The sequence below is a fragment of the Patiria miniata genome, unplaced genomic scaffold (genome assembly GCF_015706575.1).
Source record: "Patiria miniata isolate m_02_andy unplaced genomic scaffold, ASM1570657v1 HiC_scaffold_20, whole genome shotgun sequence".
Classification (NCBI taxonomy): domain Eukaryota; kingdom Metazoa; phylum Echinodermata; class Asteroidea; order Valvatida; family Asterinidae; genus Patiria; species Patiria miniata.
The window spans coordinates 38,011,823-38,029,474 of NW_024037059.1; the positions used below are offsets into that span (position 1 = coordinate 38,011,823).

The 17,652-nt window shown below is 43.3% G+C and overlaps 1 protein-coding gene across 3 annotated transcripts in view; it reads left to right on the plus strand.

Annotated features, from left to right (window-relative positions):
* Positions 1-17,652, plus strand: part of LOC119729012 (transcription factor AP-2-epsilon-like) — a 115,268-nt gene that overhangs the window by 59,429 nt on the left and 38,187 nt on the right. For 2 of the 3 annotated variants that reach the window (XM_038201495.1, XM_038201493.1), the window contains exon 5: positions 16,254-16,458. In XM_038201495.1, the coding sequence (XP_038057423.1) occupies positions 16,254-16,458 (205 nt within the window). The remainder of the gene's footprint in view (positions 1-16,253; positions 16,459-17,652) is intronic. The other variant, XM_038201494.1, reaches the window with a different exon arrangement.

Sequence of the window (17,652 nt, forward strand, 5' to 3'; positions counted from 1 at the left end):
GGCAATATCTAGGTCTTTGGACTTCGCTGGCGGTGGCAATGCCCTGAGCTGACCCGTTTTGTTGGTCGATTGGTCCGCTGGTTCCATTGTTGGCTCGCTCAGGGCCAGGTAAATTGTAGTAAAAAAAAACTCACCTGCCAAAGTCTTTACCGCTTGGTCGCATCTGACTCTCTCGCTATGTGTTTTCCTGGGTTTGGCATTATTATGATTTGAAGCAGGATAATATATTGAAATAGGTGTGTATAGATTTGCATGAATGGCGTAGACTGAATGCCTTAGAATGTGCACAGCGAAATGTGATTGTTGGAGAATATGACAACAAAATTTGTCATAAATGTGCCACTGTGTTGCCTGATGAGGTCCCTTTCGTACAATGCTAAGTTCCTGGTGCTTTAGAAAACCACTCCTTCTCCATAGTCTTGCCGAACCTTTTGGTGTTTTGTGGAAGCTGTGTGTCTATTGGCAAATTGGGATGACGAATACTGTGGTTTTTTACGGCTCCGCCAATTTACCTGTGAACGCCTCGATCACAATGGGCCGAAGCTTACTTTACAATTTATGGCTTTCATCTTTCCACTTTTGCTGGGATACAGAAGAAAAAAAAAGCTTTATAATTAGGTCACCACAAACGAACTAGCAGCGCTTGTGTGGGTGCGTGTGCTTTGATGGCACTACCGAGGTTCCACTTTTCTTGTATTGTTCGGCGCTCCATAGTCAAAATATTGGGCTTGGATATTGCTGTTATTGCGCATGACATATGATTAACCAGCTATTGAAATACGCCATTGTATGAGTCGCCTTGTGCGCGCATCCACACAACCGACGTGTTTGATTTGCGCTTTCACGTGGACAAGAAATCAAAATATGAGCTTGATTATTCCAATTGCACGGATCTACGGAACAGGGGCTTCAATTTCTCTGCGAGGTTCTCGGTTTTTATCTTTTCCTTTTTGGGGGATAAAACGCCACTGATGATATCGGGTGAACACGAAACACAATCCTGCCAAATTAGGCAAGTTTGATTGGTGAGTTGCAGTGCATGCAACGCATTAGAGACAGCGGCTATTTTTTTTACATACCAAAGTGTGCTGGTAATTGGGGTTAGTATGCATATACACGGTTGTTTCTTATTCCAAAGGACCATCTTTTTTTTCAGAACCACACATACTCACAAAAGAGATTTACCACACGGTGCTACCGCAAACGATTTATCTTATTACCTTTTTCTCCATGCAAACCTTCAAATATCATCTGAACATATTTTTCGTTCTAATTTTTCTTTTGGCCGACAAAGGAGAAGCTTCCAAACACTCACTTTTCAGAACCCTTGCCATTTAATCTTTTACCCCTAAATTTGCCCGAGTGTAACCTTTATAAAACGTATGGATTATTTTGATTATACACCTTAATTCTTCGGTTGATTCGTAGAATCATTAACTTTGTTTTTACTGATGTTGTATATTTGACAAGAATTCAAATAATATGAATTCCATATTATGAAGTGCACAGATCATATATATTAGCCCCATAAGTCTGGAATAAACGACGGTCGGTATTGGTGGAGCTTTTTTTCGTGAATGTTTCACAAAACTGAAACGTTTTCTGTGAAATGCGCTGCGTTGTTTACGTCAGACGACAGTGTGAGACGTTCAGGAACTAGACCAGACAGTCCTACACTTGTTCGTCGTGAGGTAGCCCCTTTTCGGCGCGGGAAAGCAATAAAAAAGGACGTCAAATTTAAAAACAGCTCCATAGAATCGTGGGTCGTGCAGCAGTCGCGTCAGTCCGGGTTTTGGTTACAGTTTTCATTTTCATACAAACGGTTTCAGAATTTCCCATTAAGGGGTTGTTGTTCTTGCATGGCGGGTGTTATTCTAAGGCAAACGGAGTGGCCACTGCTCGAGATAAGGCTAACTCTATTATTACTTCTCACGTGGCACACGGGCAAGCAGCCGTTATCTCCGCTCTGTATAAGGGAATGTTGTTAGTCTCCGGGGAGCCTTCCAGTTGGTCTCCTCCACTGCAACATTCCCAATCAAGAAGGAGAGTCATAATTGATCTCCATCTTACCTTTTTCCCCTCCGCGTTTTTCATGATGAGAAAAGCGCGCGAAAATGGCCCGATTGCGATCTTCGAGGCTCTACGGTTTCCTATAGTGGGCTCTTACGGAGCGCGCCCTATCGCGCCTGATCATCAGCCCGCGAGACGACCGCGAAAAGGTTATCGTTCTGTGCTTTGACAGCTTGGAAATAAAAGAACGCAAGAGCAATGTAGGCTTTTTGGTTGAGCAGCAACAGAGAGAGAGAGAGGGGGAGAAAAATAGTAAGATGGTGATGATCTGTGGCTTGAGAGAAGCTATCAATGTCTTGAGTGATTGGCGATAGGGCGAGGGACGCTATAGTCGCGGTCACTCACTCGCACAGAGGTTCAATATCACTGGGGCTTCTTCTTTCAAGACTCGAAGATCAAAGAGTTCATCTTGAAGTTGAGGTATACACACATGCATTCTGTGTCTTTATCCGGAGAATGAATATAGTTAGCTCTTATTTCACGTCAGTGGTAGGTGCGACTCGAATCTTTGATAGATCTAACTTTGCAAACAAAGAGGAGGAAAGTTTGCATTTTTTAAGTAGCTATCTGGTAGGGAATACAGATCATCTTAATGTAGTACCTTTGCTTTTAATTTAGAATGATAAGTTTGCGTATATTTGCTGTGATATGGAGTAGCAATCTAAAGTGCATACTTGAAACAAATCAAAATCGCAGTGGAGAAATGTCATGTAGGCCTATGAGATGAAGAGACATACGTGTTCAAGTGCAATTTGGCAAAGAATTGTACCTGCTTGGCCGGTTCCTTGCGTCATGGTTTCATCGAGAACAAAAAATCCCACGTCATGTCATTTTTTTTTCTTGACGGCAACTCACCTTCCACGTGTGAGATTAGCCCGGGATTCCGCGCATACCCTGCCGGACACACGATCCGTTTGTTTCGCTTTGATCACACACTTCAATGCGCAGCCCGCCAGAATGACATTTTTTTACTTTGATAAGGAACCAGATGTGTGTAATATTGCTACACGTGGCGCACCATACCCATTTTACTATGGCGGAATACGTGGTTGGTAATGACTTGAAAAAGGCCTGGACTTTTCTGGAGAGCCTTCAACTTTCATGAGAATCTTTAAAATAATAGTTGTGTGGATGTTTTTCCCAGAGGATTTCATCTGTTTTATACCTCGATAATCGTTAAGCAAGAAATTGAGAAATGTAGATTTTCTTTATAAATATTGGATACTTATTCGGAATATCAATTTCTGGTATGGATTGCGGTAAAAGTGACGTAAATGACCCAGATAAATAACAAACCACATGCAGATAAAAAGCAGAGCACTCAAAGTTTATCTTGTTTTGAAACTTAAAATGAGAAATGCGTTCACGAAAATCGAACCAATATTTTTTTGCACTTCATACTGAAACGAGACACGAATTCATAATGAAGCAATGACGGCGTGTAAGTAATTGTTTGTGTGTGAATGCGGTATGTTGAAACACTCCAAATATTATCACTTAGCTATTAAAAACACGACTTTTGTGCAGTATTTTTTTTTGTCACTCCAAAACTGACAAAATTAGTTCACCATATTTAGAGTTCACTGGCCCCGAACCGTGCAAATTGAGAGAGACGTGCTAGGTCTAAATGCATGTGCCTTTTGCTTCGCCAGAACACAAAAAAAATAGTGTGAACCGTTCTTTTCACGGATTTTCCGCTCCAGAAAACGCGGATCCCAGAGATTGGTGGGAGGGGAGATCGGAGAAAAAAAACTGTGAAAGGGGCAGTAAATAAAGTGACTGGATGTACTTAAAACCACGGGGTTCATTAACGTGGAGGGGGCTGATGGCTGTGTGAATGGGCCGGGAACAGCGGGTAGTGTGTAGACATTTTGCCAGGGCTTTTCAGTTCCGATTTTACGCTCGGGCTGGCGGACACATGTTAGCGTACCGCGCCGCTCAGGCACTCTCGGGCCGTGAGTACGGTCCCTTGATCTCTACCAACGATACGGTGAATTTACGCGCCTCTGTCTTTTTCTTTTTTAACACGACCATGTTCTTAACAAGCCAAAGTTGCGGTTTGGGGGCAAATACAGAAATCCTTTTCTTCCACTGTTCCAGGGGAACAATGTTGCAAAGTTTGTACAAAAATAAATCAAAATGGTTCATTATTCGGTGGACATTGTTGAGGACAAACACAATATCGCATGGGACCTGTGTGGGGGCGTACTATGCTTTGTGGTCGTGTGAACGTGTAAAAAGAAGACATATGACGGAAAGTTTCCTCTATTAATACACAGTTGAATGGTCGACGCAGAGGATCATTTGGATAAATTCATGATAATTGTTAGTCCGTTGGGGGGAAAAACTCATGGATCCAGGGTATGTCTTTTCATTCCTGTTTACTATTCTCATTGCTAATGCCGTTCCACTACAGATTAATCTGACATTCAATGCATGACGTGCGAAAAAAACTGATTTGATTGCGGTACGTTCGACCATATTAAACTGGAAACGGATGGGGCTCAAATGGTATAAGACATGTGCACTTGTAAGTAGACGGTCGTAGGTTCAGGTCCCATCAGTCCATCGAAGACTCGAAGTACATGTGCTTATGTAAGTGAAGGTCAAACAAACACTCTATTAAGTAACAAATATGCTTATTATAAAAAATCAACTTCAGTTACTTCCTTACAAACCATCGGCGGGCCGAACAAGCCAGTGCGTTAACGTCGCAGATCTTTTTTTTTTAAGTAGCACTTGAATTCTCAGAGCAACTGAACAATCCCTAGCTGTAAGAAGCCTGTTCTTCCTGTCAGGATCCTGGCTCCAGCTGGGAGGAAGTCCCGGCTTTCACACCGTCAGTCCCACTCATCCATCGCGCCTCGGCCAGCCTCGGTCAGCTGGAGCTAGGGGACAGCATTCCCTCGTCCCTCGGTGAAAAACTCAGCGCGTCTTATGTTATGGTATTTCTTTCTTTGCGAGAATAAACCCAGGATTTGTGTTTTTTTATTATTCACCTCCTCACATTCATCTCGTCACATTCGTTCTCAACCTTCGGTCTGTCACCCTTCGGGAATCTCTGAAGCATTCTTTAAACAGTTTATCGTTTGAATCTTGCGACGTCTCTCTCTTCCATAAATCATTCATCACGTTACTGCATGCAATCCTGGCCAACATTAATTTTTACCTTCTGCAAATCACATCTCTTCTAATATGTAAAAAGATAATAGAGTTAGATTCAGCAGCTGAATGTGCATAATTGCTGGGTACTTTATTGGACACGGTACTTAAACATTAATGACGACAGCAATAACAATGGAATGTTCTCGCCGTGCCAATGACGTCATGGCTCGTTGCTTTTAACGCATTCTGTCGATTGTCGGATTTATCCCGCAATGTTTTATGCATCCATATAGCTTGCGTTAAAAATCTCGCAACATTTATGTATTCATAGCTTGCATTAGTGACTGATTCCATTTTCGAAATTCATTGAAAGCAAGTAAATCATTCTTCCTCGTTACATTAGCAATCGTTCCATGACATCCGCCAAAATTGGTTGAAAATGTCCGCAGCGGACACGGACCGCGAAACGCGAGTAAAAGAATTGAATACCAACGACTCTCCAAGGCAGTTCGGTGCTTTCATTCGTTTTGCTGCACATTATTTTGATGATCGGGAACAATTTGTAGTTTGTACTTATATTCTGTCCATATAAAAACAGCAGTTCGTATATACCAATTCATCTTTATCTCATTTGACTGTTTTTGCTTATAGCTCTGTATTTTTCAAGGGGCGAATTTAGAAGACCTTTTGATGTGGAGAATGGTATAATGTTCCTGTTCTTAGCGCACTTTCCCCTGTTCTCAAGGATTTGGGTCAGTAGGTTAATAAACCATTTCTGGTCGGAGGTGTGAGTGCACTTCGGCGTGAAAAGCGACGGTTTAGAACCGTCCTTTTCCTCCGTCAGCTACCCTCGCCCGACCACGGTAAACCGTCCCCGCTTTTATTAATAAAAAAAAAAGAGTGGGGAAAAGGAAAAGAGATTTCTCATTTCTGGCCCGACTTCCCAACAATCAAACACGCCCAGTCTCCTCATGTTTGTCTAGCAGAGAGGGATGTGTTACCAAAAAAATCTAGCCCCAGCAAAATATAAGAAAAAAGTCCACAGCCCATCGGCGTGATATTAGAACAAATATTGTAATAACGGTGGTTCGTGGAGGGCTTTTTTTGTGGGGGGAGGGCTGTACCTCGTGTATTAATAGCATTGTGTCCTGTGGCATTGTTCGGTGTATACCATTCCAGCTTTTTTATTTCAAAAGTATCCAAGTCCCTAGATGCAGTTCGGACGGCACGGCAATGTTCCCCGCACGTTTTATTCGTTTGTACGGCAAATAATTACTGTCACTGCGGTAGTAATGAGAGGGGGTCGGTATACATCGAGAAGCATACAAGAAACCTCAGTACGACCACAAAAAAGACAACACAGTAGCTGTCGTAAAGTGATGCTTTGGGGAATTTTTATTAAGCTCGCAAATTCACATGAATAGGAAAAGAATCGGACATGGGGTTTTATAGTACAATTAGTGGAATACTGAATTTAATTACATGTACCACTTCCCAGGATACGACTACAGTGACGATAGTTTAGGCTAGTGAGATTCTACAGGAAGATTTCTTGAATGCCACAAAAATGAGACATTTGTTTTGGAAACAATAAGTGATGTTCTGAACCCATGTGTCTAAACGATCCAGGGTTTGGTTCATACATTTCTGAGGTTTTAAGGTTTTAGTTTTTTGTTGGTTTAACATACTTTCACGTCTTCAGTGACATAAATGTGACATTGCTGAGTATACTGTATATATCTTTCTTTTGTTTGTAAAGCATTGAGCGCCATTTTGCATGGGCTACGCATAAATTTCAGCCGCGGCAACAAATTTTGCGGAAAATTACATATTAACGCCCTCCTTATTTAAGAAAGAGGCATTTTTTAAAAGTCTCTGGTAGTGATTGTTGGTTATTTTTTATCTTCAACAATCCAGTGATATGTTTGGAAACAATAATTCATGTTAATGTAGGCCTACCCTTAAAGGAGATTCTTTGCTGTCATATTTTATACCTTAGGGAGACAAAGTAGATTGGAGACATTTCAAAGTCTCCCTATTCCCTAATGTCAGAACTTCTATTTAGAGGCAAAATGTTGGTATCGCTAATAGCTAGATTGATTGCTCATGGTCCAAAACCTATATATACCAGAATTTGTGGGGGTAGGATAAGGGACAATAGGGGTTAGGGGTCATAAAATTTGGAAAAGATTTTGCGCACAAGCCTATAGGAATGTTTCCTTTTGGTATAAAACCAAATTGCTTGAAATTACCAATATATTGGAAGGATTGGTAGATATGTGTCCAACCAAACCTAGATTGGTTGGACACATATCTACCAATCCTACCAATATATTGGTTATTTCAACCAATCTGTTTTTAGGGTGATGATACCATTTCCCGCAATAATAATTACTATTCTGTAATTTTGCAACGTTGGCCTTCCATAGTCTACCAACCACGATGTTGCCAAAGAAAGGTCCATTCCAAGCTCTCGTTTAAATTGTACAGACGCTTTGCATGACATCCATCTTAGGGGTGCACTGCTTTTGTCCGACGGGGATAAAGCACGGAGAGTAGAGCTGTTGTGCAATTATCACCGAGTGTAAATAAAAGAACAGACCAACAAACCTCTAGAACGCAAAGTGTCTATTTCAACCCCTGACTCGATATCACCACCCCGGTCATGACTGCTCATTCTAAAACCAAACACACCTGTATGCTTATGGGCAGCCGTTCGGCCAGGTTCTACAGGCAATCCGAGCACACACACACACACTCTCTATCACTGAGGCTAACCTTTCAATCAATTAAGAATTCAGCCACCCAATATCGTCTTGACCCAGTAGCGCCAAGCCGGACCGAGTCGGTATTTATATAAGAACACTCGGGATTTTTTTTTCTTAATTCGTGAATTTTGGTCTTGGTTCCCTTTTTTCCTGTGGGATTCTGAATAAGAGTAATTTGCATACTATAATAAATATCTACCTGTAATTCTCTTATGGTGCAAACTGTCCATAAGGATAAAATATCATTTTGGTAAAGTAAAACAAAAAATTTAAAACAATTAAAAATCCATCTTTTAAATACACTTAATAAACAAAAACCAACACTTTGACGTCTGTCATAAATTTTCGTGTAATATTTTGAGAGATGTGCTTCTTTTCTTTTCTTTTAAAGAGGATTGTTTTAATTTCAAGATATTGGAATCATAATCGCTTACGGCGTATACCCATACGTTACCTGTTTTCAACTTGACCGATTAAGACTGGTGACCGGCACAACCTGCGAATTGATCGTAATTAACGAGTAGGAGTCGTCAGGTAACCAGGCACGCGCACATCCACTTTCACTTTTTCAGCACCAATTATTGAACGGCCGTGAATAAAATATCAGGGTAATTTTGCTATTATTAATTACGAATATCCGAACCCGGGGGACTCTGATGACAAATATCATATATATATAAAAAAAAAATTGGCAATATTGGTGAAGGGGAGGTGTTAAGTGCAGTCACCTTCAAAGAGTTTACCAATGATTTACCTGGGCCGGCCGGCCGTGTGTGAGTGTTATTGAAGACTTAGAGCGAGCGCTAGCGGCCTTTCTGCCCGGCAGGGACGAGGTGCATTGCTTGAGTCTATAAGCCTCGGGCGATGGATGATGTCACCCGAAGAGTTAAGCAGTTTCGATTGCCCCACACGGGTTAGCCTCCACATCCCATTGGTTTGATCAGTCATTGAGAAATCCCCAAACACTCGGGCATCATCTACCAAGCACCAAGCCCCCACTGCATGCACTGTGCCACCAACAACACCAACCCGTAAACCAGACTCACCAGAAAAATCACACTCCGAACCCTCCATCCATCCATCAGCCTCCTCGGAATGAGAAGTCAAGACGGGGGAGTCGGGGACTAGACCTTATGTAGGAGAGAACGAGGAGGAATGGTGGTTTTAAAAACCAGGTCGGCTGATGTGTGGCATTAGGGATCAGCGGTGCGATGGTTCGTGTGTTGGCAGACTTGGCACCGTCCATTAGTTGGTCTCTTTGTGGTGGGACTCAAGCCGCCGCTATATGACATCACGCTGTACTTTTCCCGGCAAGGCGTTGAACTTCCCCCTCCGCTCCCTCTCTGCTTTTACTCCCCTTCGTATAATTATTTGGTCTTGTTATACATCTCGGCAGTGGCATACAGCAGTATCCAGGCCGGCAAGTGAAGGGGGTATATAGCCTCCATAATATTGAATACATTTCCATGGTATTGTGATCCTTACAAAGCCTCGTATTAGGCCGTCTTGGAGTGACTGTTTGCCGTGGCGTATCGGGTAGCCGCTGCCGGGGTAGACTTACTGTAGGCTTGCCCGCTGCCCCGTCCGAGTCGCTCGCCCTGTCTTAATCCCCCCGCCGAAAACAAGCCGGGAAATAACAACTGACTGCCGCGAAAAAAAGGGGGAGACATTGAGACCCATTCCCGCTCAGATATCACAGTCTGGCCATTGATACCTAATGCAGCAACACAGAAAAGACACACACAGGCACACCGCAACTGTGGCAAAATCCAGGCCCCCTCTACTTCCACTTTACTTTGCTTCGTTCTCTTTTTTGTTTGTTAGGTGTTTGGTATAGCGGGACAGACGGCAGAGCCGGCCGCCTGGGGGCTGGTCTATGTCCCGGCTAACAAACCGCCAACCAACTATCCTTTCCGCTATAAACTCACTAACTACGGAGCCTTTGGTATTATATACCTACTCATGCCCCCCCCCTTCCAAAAAAAACCCCCCAACAATGAACATTCAATAGAACATGACATGTGTGCCTGATGTTAACCTGGTAGTTTTGTAATTGAACGAAACGTAAAAGTTCTAACGACAGGGGGCGTAATCAGAGTAAAATGCAATCCACACGATTATCAACAGCACAGTTGTAAATCTATGACGTCATACATTGGCAGCGCATGCGCAGTGGGTAATTCTCTTTTCCAGTCGTAGATAAATGGTAAATACGATCGAACTTGTCTTTTATTTTTTCAGTTTTAAACGTGGATCGACATTAATGAGTTTATAAGTCTACTCTTATTAATAAGTGCAATCTTGGGCGAAAAAAGGGTACCAAAATCAAAAAAAAATTGCGGCCTCAATTTAGGTTTACAACAAAGCATTGTAAATGCATTCTGTGCGCAATTCTGTACATTGATTCAAATGTTCTGTAACTTCATTTATCATCGAACGCACGGGTATCATTTTCTCAGAGTTTCCCCCAAATAATGAGATTTTGATAAAGTGTGTTTTGTATGGCCCCCGCAAAGTGACCAATCAAATAGAGCCTCACTTAAAGGGTGGCCATTGTCCGCGCAGTGATAATCAAATGCATTTATATCTCATTCTCTGTGATTGGGTAATCGAGTTACAGGATGCCATTGTCGAGGGCGACTTCTCCATCAAATCAGACTCGAAAATTAATTATCTATGCGGGCCGAGTTGGTACATCCGTACCCGTAAATGCTCAATAATAATGATAATATAAAATTACAAACCTAAAGAAAACTGCAGGTTTTTTTTCTTCCCCCTCTTCTGTAAAAGCAAGTCGGTGCTGGAGAAGGGTTTTAGCCGAAGGGGTCAACGGTGCACTGTGTCCTTTTGATGTCGGTCGCTCACCCCAACTTGCTCCAAGCCTACCCAAACAATGCGGGCCTAGATGCCCCGTCCACAGCCCAGGTCAATGCGGAATCATATTATTATTGCCACTACGTATTAAGAATCAAGCGGGCCCCGTGGCCTAGTTTCCAGCCTCTTTTCTATCGCTTCACAAATACAACGCCAGTTCACAGGCCCCGCTTGCCCCGCTCTACTATAATACACACGACCAAAGAAGCTATTAAAAAAAAAAAACTACCGCACGCTGTGGTTGACGCTGCATACCCACAAACCCCGCAAAAAAAAAAAAAACCTTGGTAATTATTTTATAGATATGCCAGAAAGATTCCGCACGCCCTATTTCATATTGCTTGATTTCCTTGGCGCTGGTTTCCTCTCTTAATACACTCTCTCTCTTTCCACTCTTTGGTCTCCATCTTTTTGCCCTTTTTCCCCCCAGTTTTATCTTTGAGAAATTTCCGCTTGGGTGGAGGTAATTTTTCACGGAGGGCCCCTAGGGTTGCTCAGCCATTAGCCGTTGTGATGTTTGATCGCTTATGAAGCGTGTGCAATTCACTATGTGTGTGTTTTCGGATCTCTGCTGGCCCACCGTCGAGGGAAGCCTTTTTTTTTCTTGTTCTCCCCCGTTCAACCAACCATTCCGCGGGGAACCGCTCCAGTATTTATATAATTTTCCTTCCGATTTTCCACCGTTTAGGTCGAGCTCGTGTGCAATAATTACGGTTTGCTCCTGAACCCCCCCCCCCCCCCTCAAAAAAAAAATTGCCACCAATCTGCGCGTGTTGGTTAGGGGAGCGTATCATGGCGGGGAGATGTCCCCGTGTATAAGCGCCGCGCAGCGGAGGGTAGTCAAGCGGCCACAGCCCGTGTAGCCACTTTTCATATTTATATTGAATCATCGGACTGATGTTCGTCACTCGGCAAATTGTATTACTGGCAGAAAACTGAGCGACAATTACAGGGGCCTGAATGAACGGCCGGCAGATTTGCCGCAGCGCGTCCTAATGGGCCACAGCGTTTGACTGCGAAATCATTTAATATAAATTGCCCGCGAACCATTAATTTCAAGTTCATCAGTGTGTGGGGCAAGCGGCTGTAACTAGAATCTCATCGTCTTTTGTGTGATAGTTGGAACAGTTCGTAACGTGGCCGATTTTTGCCCGTTTGCCAATTGGATGTCGGCAATGCACCACCCGCGATATTTCTTCCAACAACGGCCCTAGATATTGCTGCATGCACATGATGTCGATAGTTCCGCATATTCATTAAGATTTAAGTCAAGCATACGTTAGGGCGCAAAATTAGTATTTCAGATTTTAAACTCCAACCTTACAATCTCTGACGCTGGTATCTTCAAATCGCTGGTATCCACTCTCACTTGACCTCATATACAACGATGTACTCTGCGTATTAATTCCTAGTCGGTGATAAGAAACAATCAGTTAGACATCCTATATACACGATCTATCTGCACTTTGGTACACGCGTGTCGTAAGTATCGATAATACTGCACGCTTCACGATGCTCCTGAGTGTTGACCAAAGATTGGAATTATTTGTATTAAAGTGCAGTGCCACCTATAATTTCCTAAATGTTGGTGCACGTGGCGAGCAAAAGACTCGGGCGTATAACCTCTCCACATATTTATTGTTTCGATGGACGTGCCAAAGTCAAGATTCACTCACTCAAGCAAATTGTGTAAGTTTACTGCAATTGCAAATAGTAGCTAGCCCGTTAGCGGCAATATCATAACCTTATATCGCGCCTGCCCGTGTCAAGGAGCGATCCCCTATCGTACATTGCGAGTGGCTCGACTGATGCCCGGTCTATATCAGTCCGGGCTTTTGGACAAACTCTCCCCGTCCCTTCTAGGACTGCAAATTTGCCAGTCATCGATTTGAGACTGGAGTTCGCGGTTTAGATTATTTGCTTATACCTGTGCGTCAACCTTTACGGGATATACCTTCCCGTGTCCCCCCACGAGCGCGCACTCCGTGTTCGCTCATAGTTTAATCACGGCAAGTTTGCTTGCCGTATCAAATTTGCCGTAATTAAGAAAGGAGCGGGGAAGGTTTGCTGGGAAGGGCAGGCAACCTCGGCGGGACGCGGTATAATACGCGACTCTGACCACGGTGGCCAAACCGCTCGCTCGTGCCTGCGTGCGCGCAGGTCACAATTGATTTACGTACCCCAAACCTCTCTATTCACAACTTGCCTTATTCCGCGCGGTTGAGGTCATCGAGATGCATGATATTGCTTTCTTTTCTATTTTTTTTTAATTGATTATCCTCAAGAACTTGGACGGGAACAATCTGAAATTTCGTAGCGGTGAACATCAACGCAAAATTAGACAGGGAAAACTTTGCATCATTATTTAATGTAATTTCTTCCAATTGTTAAGATGCCCTGCCTCACAAATGAACACATCTCATATAACACGCGAGTACTTTTCTTTCTTTTTTTACATGGAGAGCATTTCTCATTACGGAATAAATATTTAATAGCCTTATACAAAGATGTAGATCTCGATACCATTGTGTAATAGTATACCCAACCATAATACGGAGTCACTGCCGTGCATTCTAGCTTGTATTATGCGAATCTCAAACCGCCCGAGCCGACGTGAACGAGAAACGTAATTGGTTTTGACATGGTATCCGGCCTGTTCTCGCTCGCCAGTTTGTAGCTTTGACACGTCGCTGCTATTATTATTAACACCCAACTTCCTTGTGTGTCAGACATACATTAATAATTAGTAAGAAACCCGTGTAGATTGCGCTCGGCGCGAGACGGCGAGTCAGTATATCGTGAAAGAGCCTGAAAGACCCTGGGAATGAGGCAGTGGAGTTCTCCATTGACCAAGGCGGATGCGGTCGTCCTTTGGTTTCGTCATCAGTCCACCTCGTTCCCTGTGATCAATCTGGGTATAGGTTAATAATCCACTGTGTGATTTGGCACTGCAAAATGTCGGCAAGGCCCTTTGATGGCCAATTTTGTAATGTATCCTTATTAGGTGTCAGGCCAAAGCTATGGAAGAAATTGAAAAGCGGTGAATGGCATGCGGGCTTGGGTATATAGGAAGCACATGCCACACCATTGTGTGGTCTTCTGCTTCAGTCGTTTTCTTTTCTTTTTTCAACCCCATCAATGACTCGTAAGAGAAGGGAGTTCACTGTCTTGTTTTCTTTTTTCTTCTTTTTTTGGAGGACTGGGGGTCAAACACGGCATTAGGCACGCTAGATTTCGTGTCCGTCGTCGGATTTGGGGAGGTAGGGTTTCAGTCTATACCCGTCCCTACGGCCCTAGCGGCGCATGTTTGAATTGGGTTAAAGACGTGCGAGTCACCTGCCTCGCGCTGTTGTTCGCCCGGGTTCAACGTCTTCCGCGCCGGCTGGTTTTCGCGGCCAATCTCCGGCAAGTTTTTCTTCTTTCTCTTTCTCTCTCTGCTCGAGCCTCCCAGGTATATTTAGGTCTTGGAAGGAGAAGCAATGGTCGGGGGCTGTAAATGAAGAGGACGCGATATAGACCAAGTAGCTGGAGGTAGTTGGTTGGCCCATGGTTGGCCGTGCCCACCACCCAACACACACACATAGTAACTATACTACACCTGTGGCCTCAAGGGGAGGCTTATCTGAACAATTGCTCGTACTAAGTTCACCAGTGTGGGCAAATAAAGAGAGAGAACAGAGGAGACTTGGGCAATCCAACGACCTCTTTTTTTCCCCCCTTTACTCGAATATATTTCTAAACCCCCTCACTTCCTAGCTTTGTTTTGCTCTTGTTTTTCAGTGTTTTCTGTTCTGTATGGCCGAGTCCCCCGAGGTGGTATCCCTTCTGCTTTCTGGCGGGCCCGTGCAAACAGATCATTGGCTGGTGAAAAGGATATCCCCGGCAATGGCACATTTTTTTTTTGTACAAGGCAAGAGGCTTTAGCCATGGCGGCCCCGGCCAATGCTATCACTTTATCATTAATAATAATCCCGCTATACAGCCCCCATAGCGCCCCGACGTAATAAATTCAAGTGGCCGAGAAGTACGGGGAGAAGGACAGCTCATTAGCGCCGCTGGCTAGAATGCTTGCAACGGGGGACTCTGATCAAGATACCCCCGTCTATGTTCAAGTTCGATCGCGCTCAGGATCCTGAATGGCCCGGACTTTTACCCACTGCGCAGGGTCTCGCAAAGGGGTAGGAGAAGGAGAAAAAAAACAATGAATCCAACGCAGAAGCGACTATTAGCCAGCGTAGGGAGTTATTAATAAACCCTTTGCAGTGTTGGCGGGGGATTTCATGTCTGTGCCGGCCAGTACAGCTGACATCACAAGTGCGTTGGTCGATGGGCTTCGCGGCTACAATAAAATCAAAACACACTTACAAATCCCGGTGTTAATTACGTGTCCTGTCATTTGCTGCGAAGCCTGGACGGGTTTTTTTTACCTTTTTCATTCACGGATTCGATATCATGATGGTGTTCTTGTGAAAGTGATAGACGAGTTTTGAATAACATGGAGCTGCAAGAACTGCGTAACGGTCCTGATCGCAAGACTGCCATTTCGTCCAAGATATTCGGTAAATATAACCGCTGGTCGATCAATGGATTTTAAAAAAAAATCTCTTCATGTGAGACCAATCGAATTATCGTTTGGATATTCGCTGTGAACTGTCTCCGTCAGGATTGTATTCTCTTCGGTTTTATCTGCTCTGTTTTTTTCCCCGTTTGACGACGCAAAGTTGAAAATGCAAGTCTTCTGCCGATGAGGTCGCTGTTTATAAGACGCCTGTGATCCCGAGTAGGTGTTGGTGACGCGGTGCGTTTAACTCGTCGGCATGATGGTTTGGTTTCGCTTGATTCATATTCAGAAAAAAGTTAATATCTTAACGAGATGTCTGTCATATTCTTTACATATCTTATATCCAACCCTTCCTATTAACCTACAATTCTTAACAAGAATCACTTTCAGAATTGCGCACTCTTGCAAAAAAAACAAAAAAAAAACAAGCGGTATAAAATGTCGTTAGATTTGCTTGGAAAACAAATTTGTACACAATTGACTTCGGCTATAGTCAGCGTGGTGCATTATCGACAACTCTTTATTTTAAGCGTGTTAAGAAAAATGCCATACAATCGCCATTCTGCAAAGTTTGTGCACTGTTTTTAAAAAAAAATGGTTAGAAAAAAGTTGGTAATGCTATTCTACTCGACATTATTGTTATGAAAATTCGTCAATTATTGTTGACTACGTGTACTTCGAGTAAAAGGTTTATAAAGTTAGCGGAGGAATGTACCCAAACGTTTGACGTGTTGACCAACATTGGGCGAGATTTTAGACAACGATCGCCCATGTGTTTTTTTCCCGGATGTGCATAGGTATGTGCAGGGGATCCTCCACTGATTTCAAATCACCTTTAATCATATCCGTTCTACTTCGCTCTTTTCATCTTCCAGCAGGCATTCGACAGAAGAACGAGAACGGCAAGGACGGTCTGGTGTCCAATGTCACCTCCCCTAACGACGTGTTCTGCACCGTGCCAGGTCGCCTGTCGCTTCTCTCCTCTACCTCCAAGTACAAAGTCACGGTCGCCGAGGTGCAGAGGCGACTGTCTCCTCCCGAGTGTCTCAACGCTTCGCTTCTCGGAGGTGTGCTCAGGAGGTAAGTTCGGATATCTCTTATGACGTTTTTTTTTTCTTTCTTCCTTACAAGTGCAGACTTCATGGCTGAAGATAATCGGGAATATACAACATTTGCAAACATCCAAAAATAAAACTACGAAGTTTTTACGAAATACCTTACCAGGATGTTGGTAAATGACTGTCTACAGCATCCTGTAAAATTATGACACCTGGTGTGAAAGTCATTTTCAAGAAAATGGTATTTTTGTAAAAATTTCCAACGGTGGTCGGCCTGGAAAAACCTAACTATTTTTCAACTACTGCTCTAAATTTACCTTCTTTTTTTTCAGTCCAAATTTTTGTTGCTATTAGTTACACGTTCATAAACGGGTGCAGGCCAGCTAGACTGGTTCCCTTACCTGACAATTTTCCGGCATCTGTAAATTGATCCATTTTATATTTAGTGGGGTCAGGGAACCAGACTACTTCTTAGTTTTTCCAGCATTTTCAAACACAAAACTTCAAACATGTCAGTGTAACAATATTTGAACTATTATGCTAACCCCTTAAATAGTTAATTTCTGAAAATTACAGCAAAAGCCAATGATGTATATTCCCTTTAAAGGTTGATCATTTGGGGGGATTTTCTGTGACTCTGGCTGAAGAATCAATCTTCAGCCTTTTCTTATCCAAACCGAATCAAAGTACTCAACATTTTAGCCTGGTATTACAGGCTTTGGTGTTCCTGAACATGGAGTTTTTGATAAATCGACCTACAGTATAATTATTGTTCTGAAGCCCCATAGGACCTAACATCTACAGGAGCCAAAGCTGGAGGTAAAGCCGACGTACCGAAAATCACTTGTGTGGGCCTTTTTTCAAACCGTGGCTTCCTATCCGGCTTGGGCGTCATCCCTGGCTTCAGGATCATTCGGACTACTTTTCGTGTGCAATTCAAATGGAAATCATCCTCACTTTGGCCTCATTTTTCAAGTTCACGGAGTAAGAGACGAAGCCGTGGTTTCGGAAACCTCGTGTTGGGGGGGGGGGGGTGTCGATCGTTAGTCTTATAGAAATGTGATTTGTAAATTATTGCCGTGTAACTTAGATTTGGTAAGATTAGGTTTGTTATATCATATCATACATATCGTAAACAAGAAAAACAATATAGATCGGATGAAGAAACGAGATTTCTAAAGCCTAGGGCTCTACGAGATCTGATATGCATCCCAGA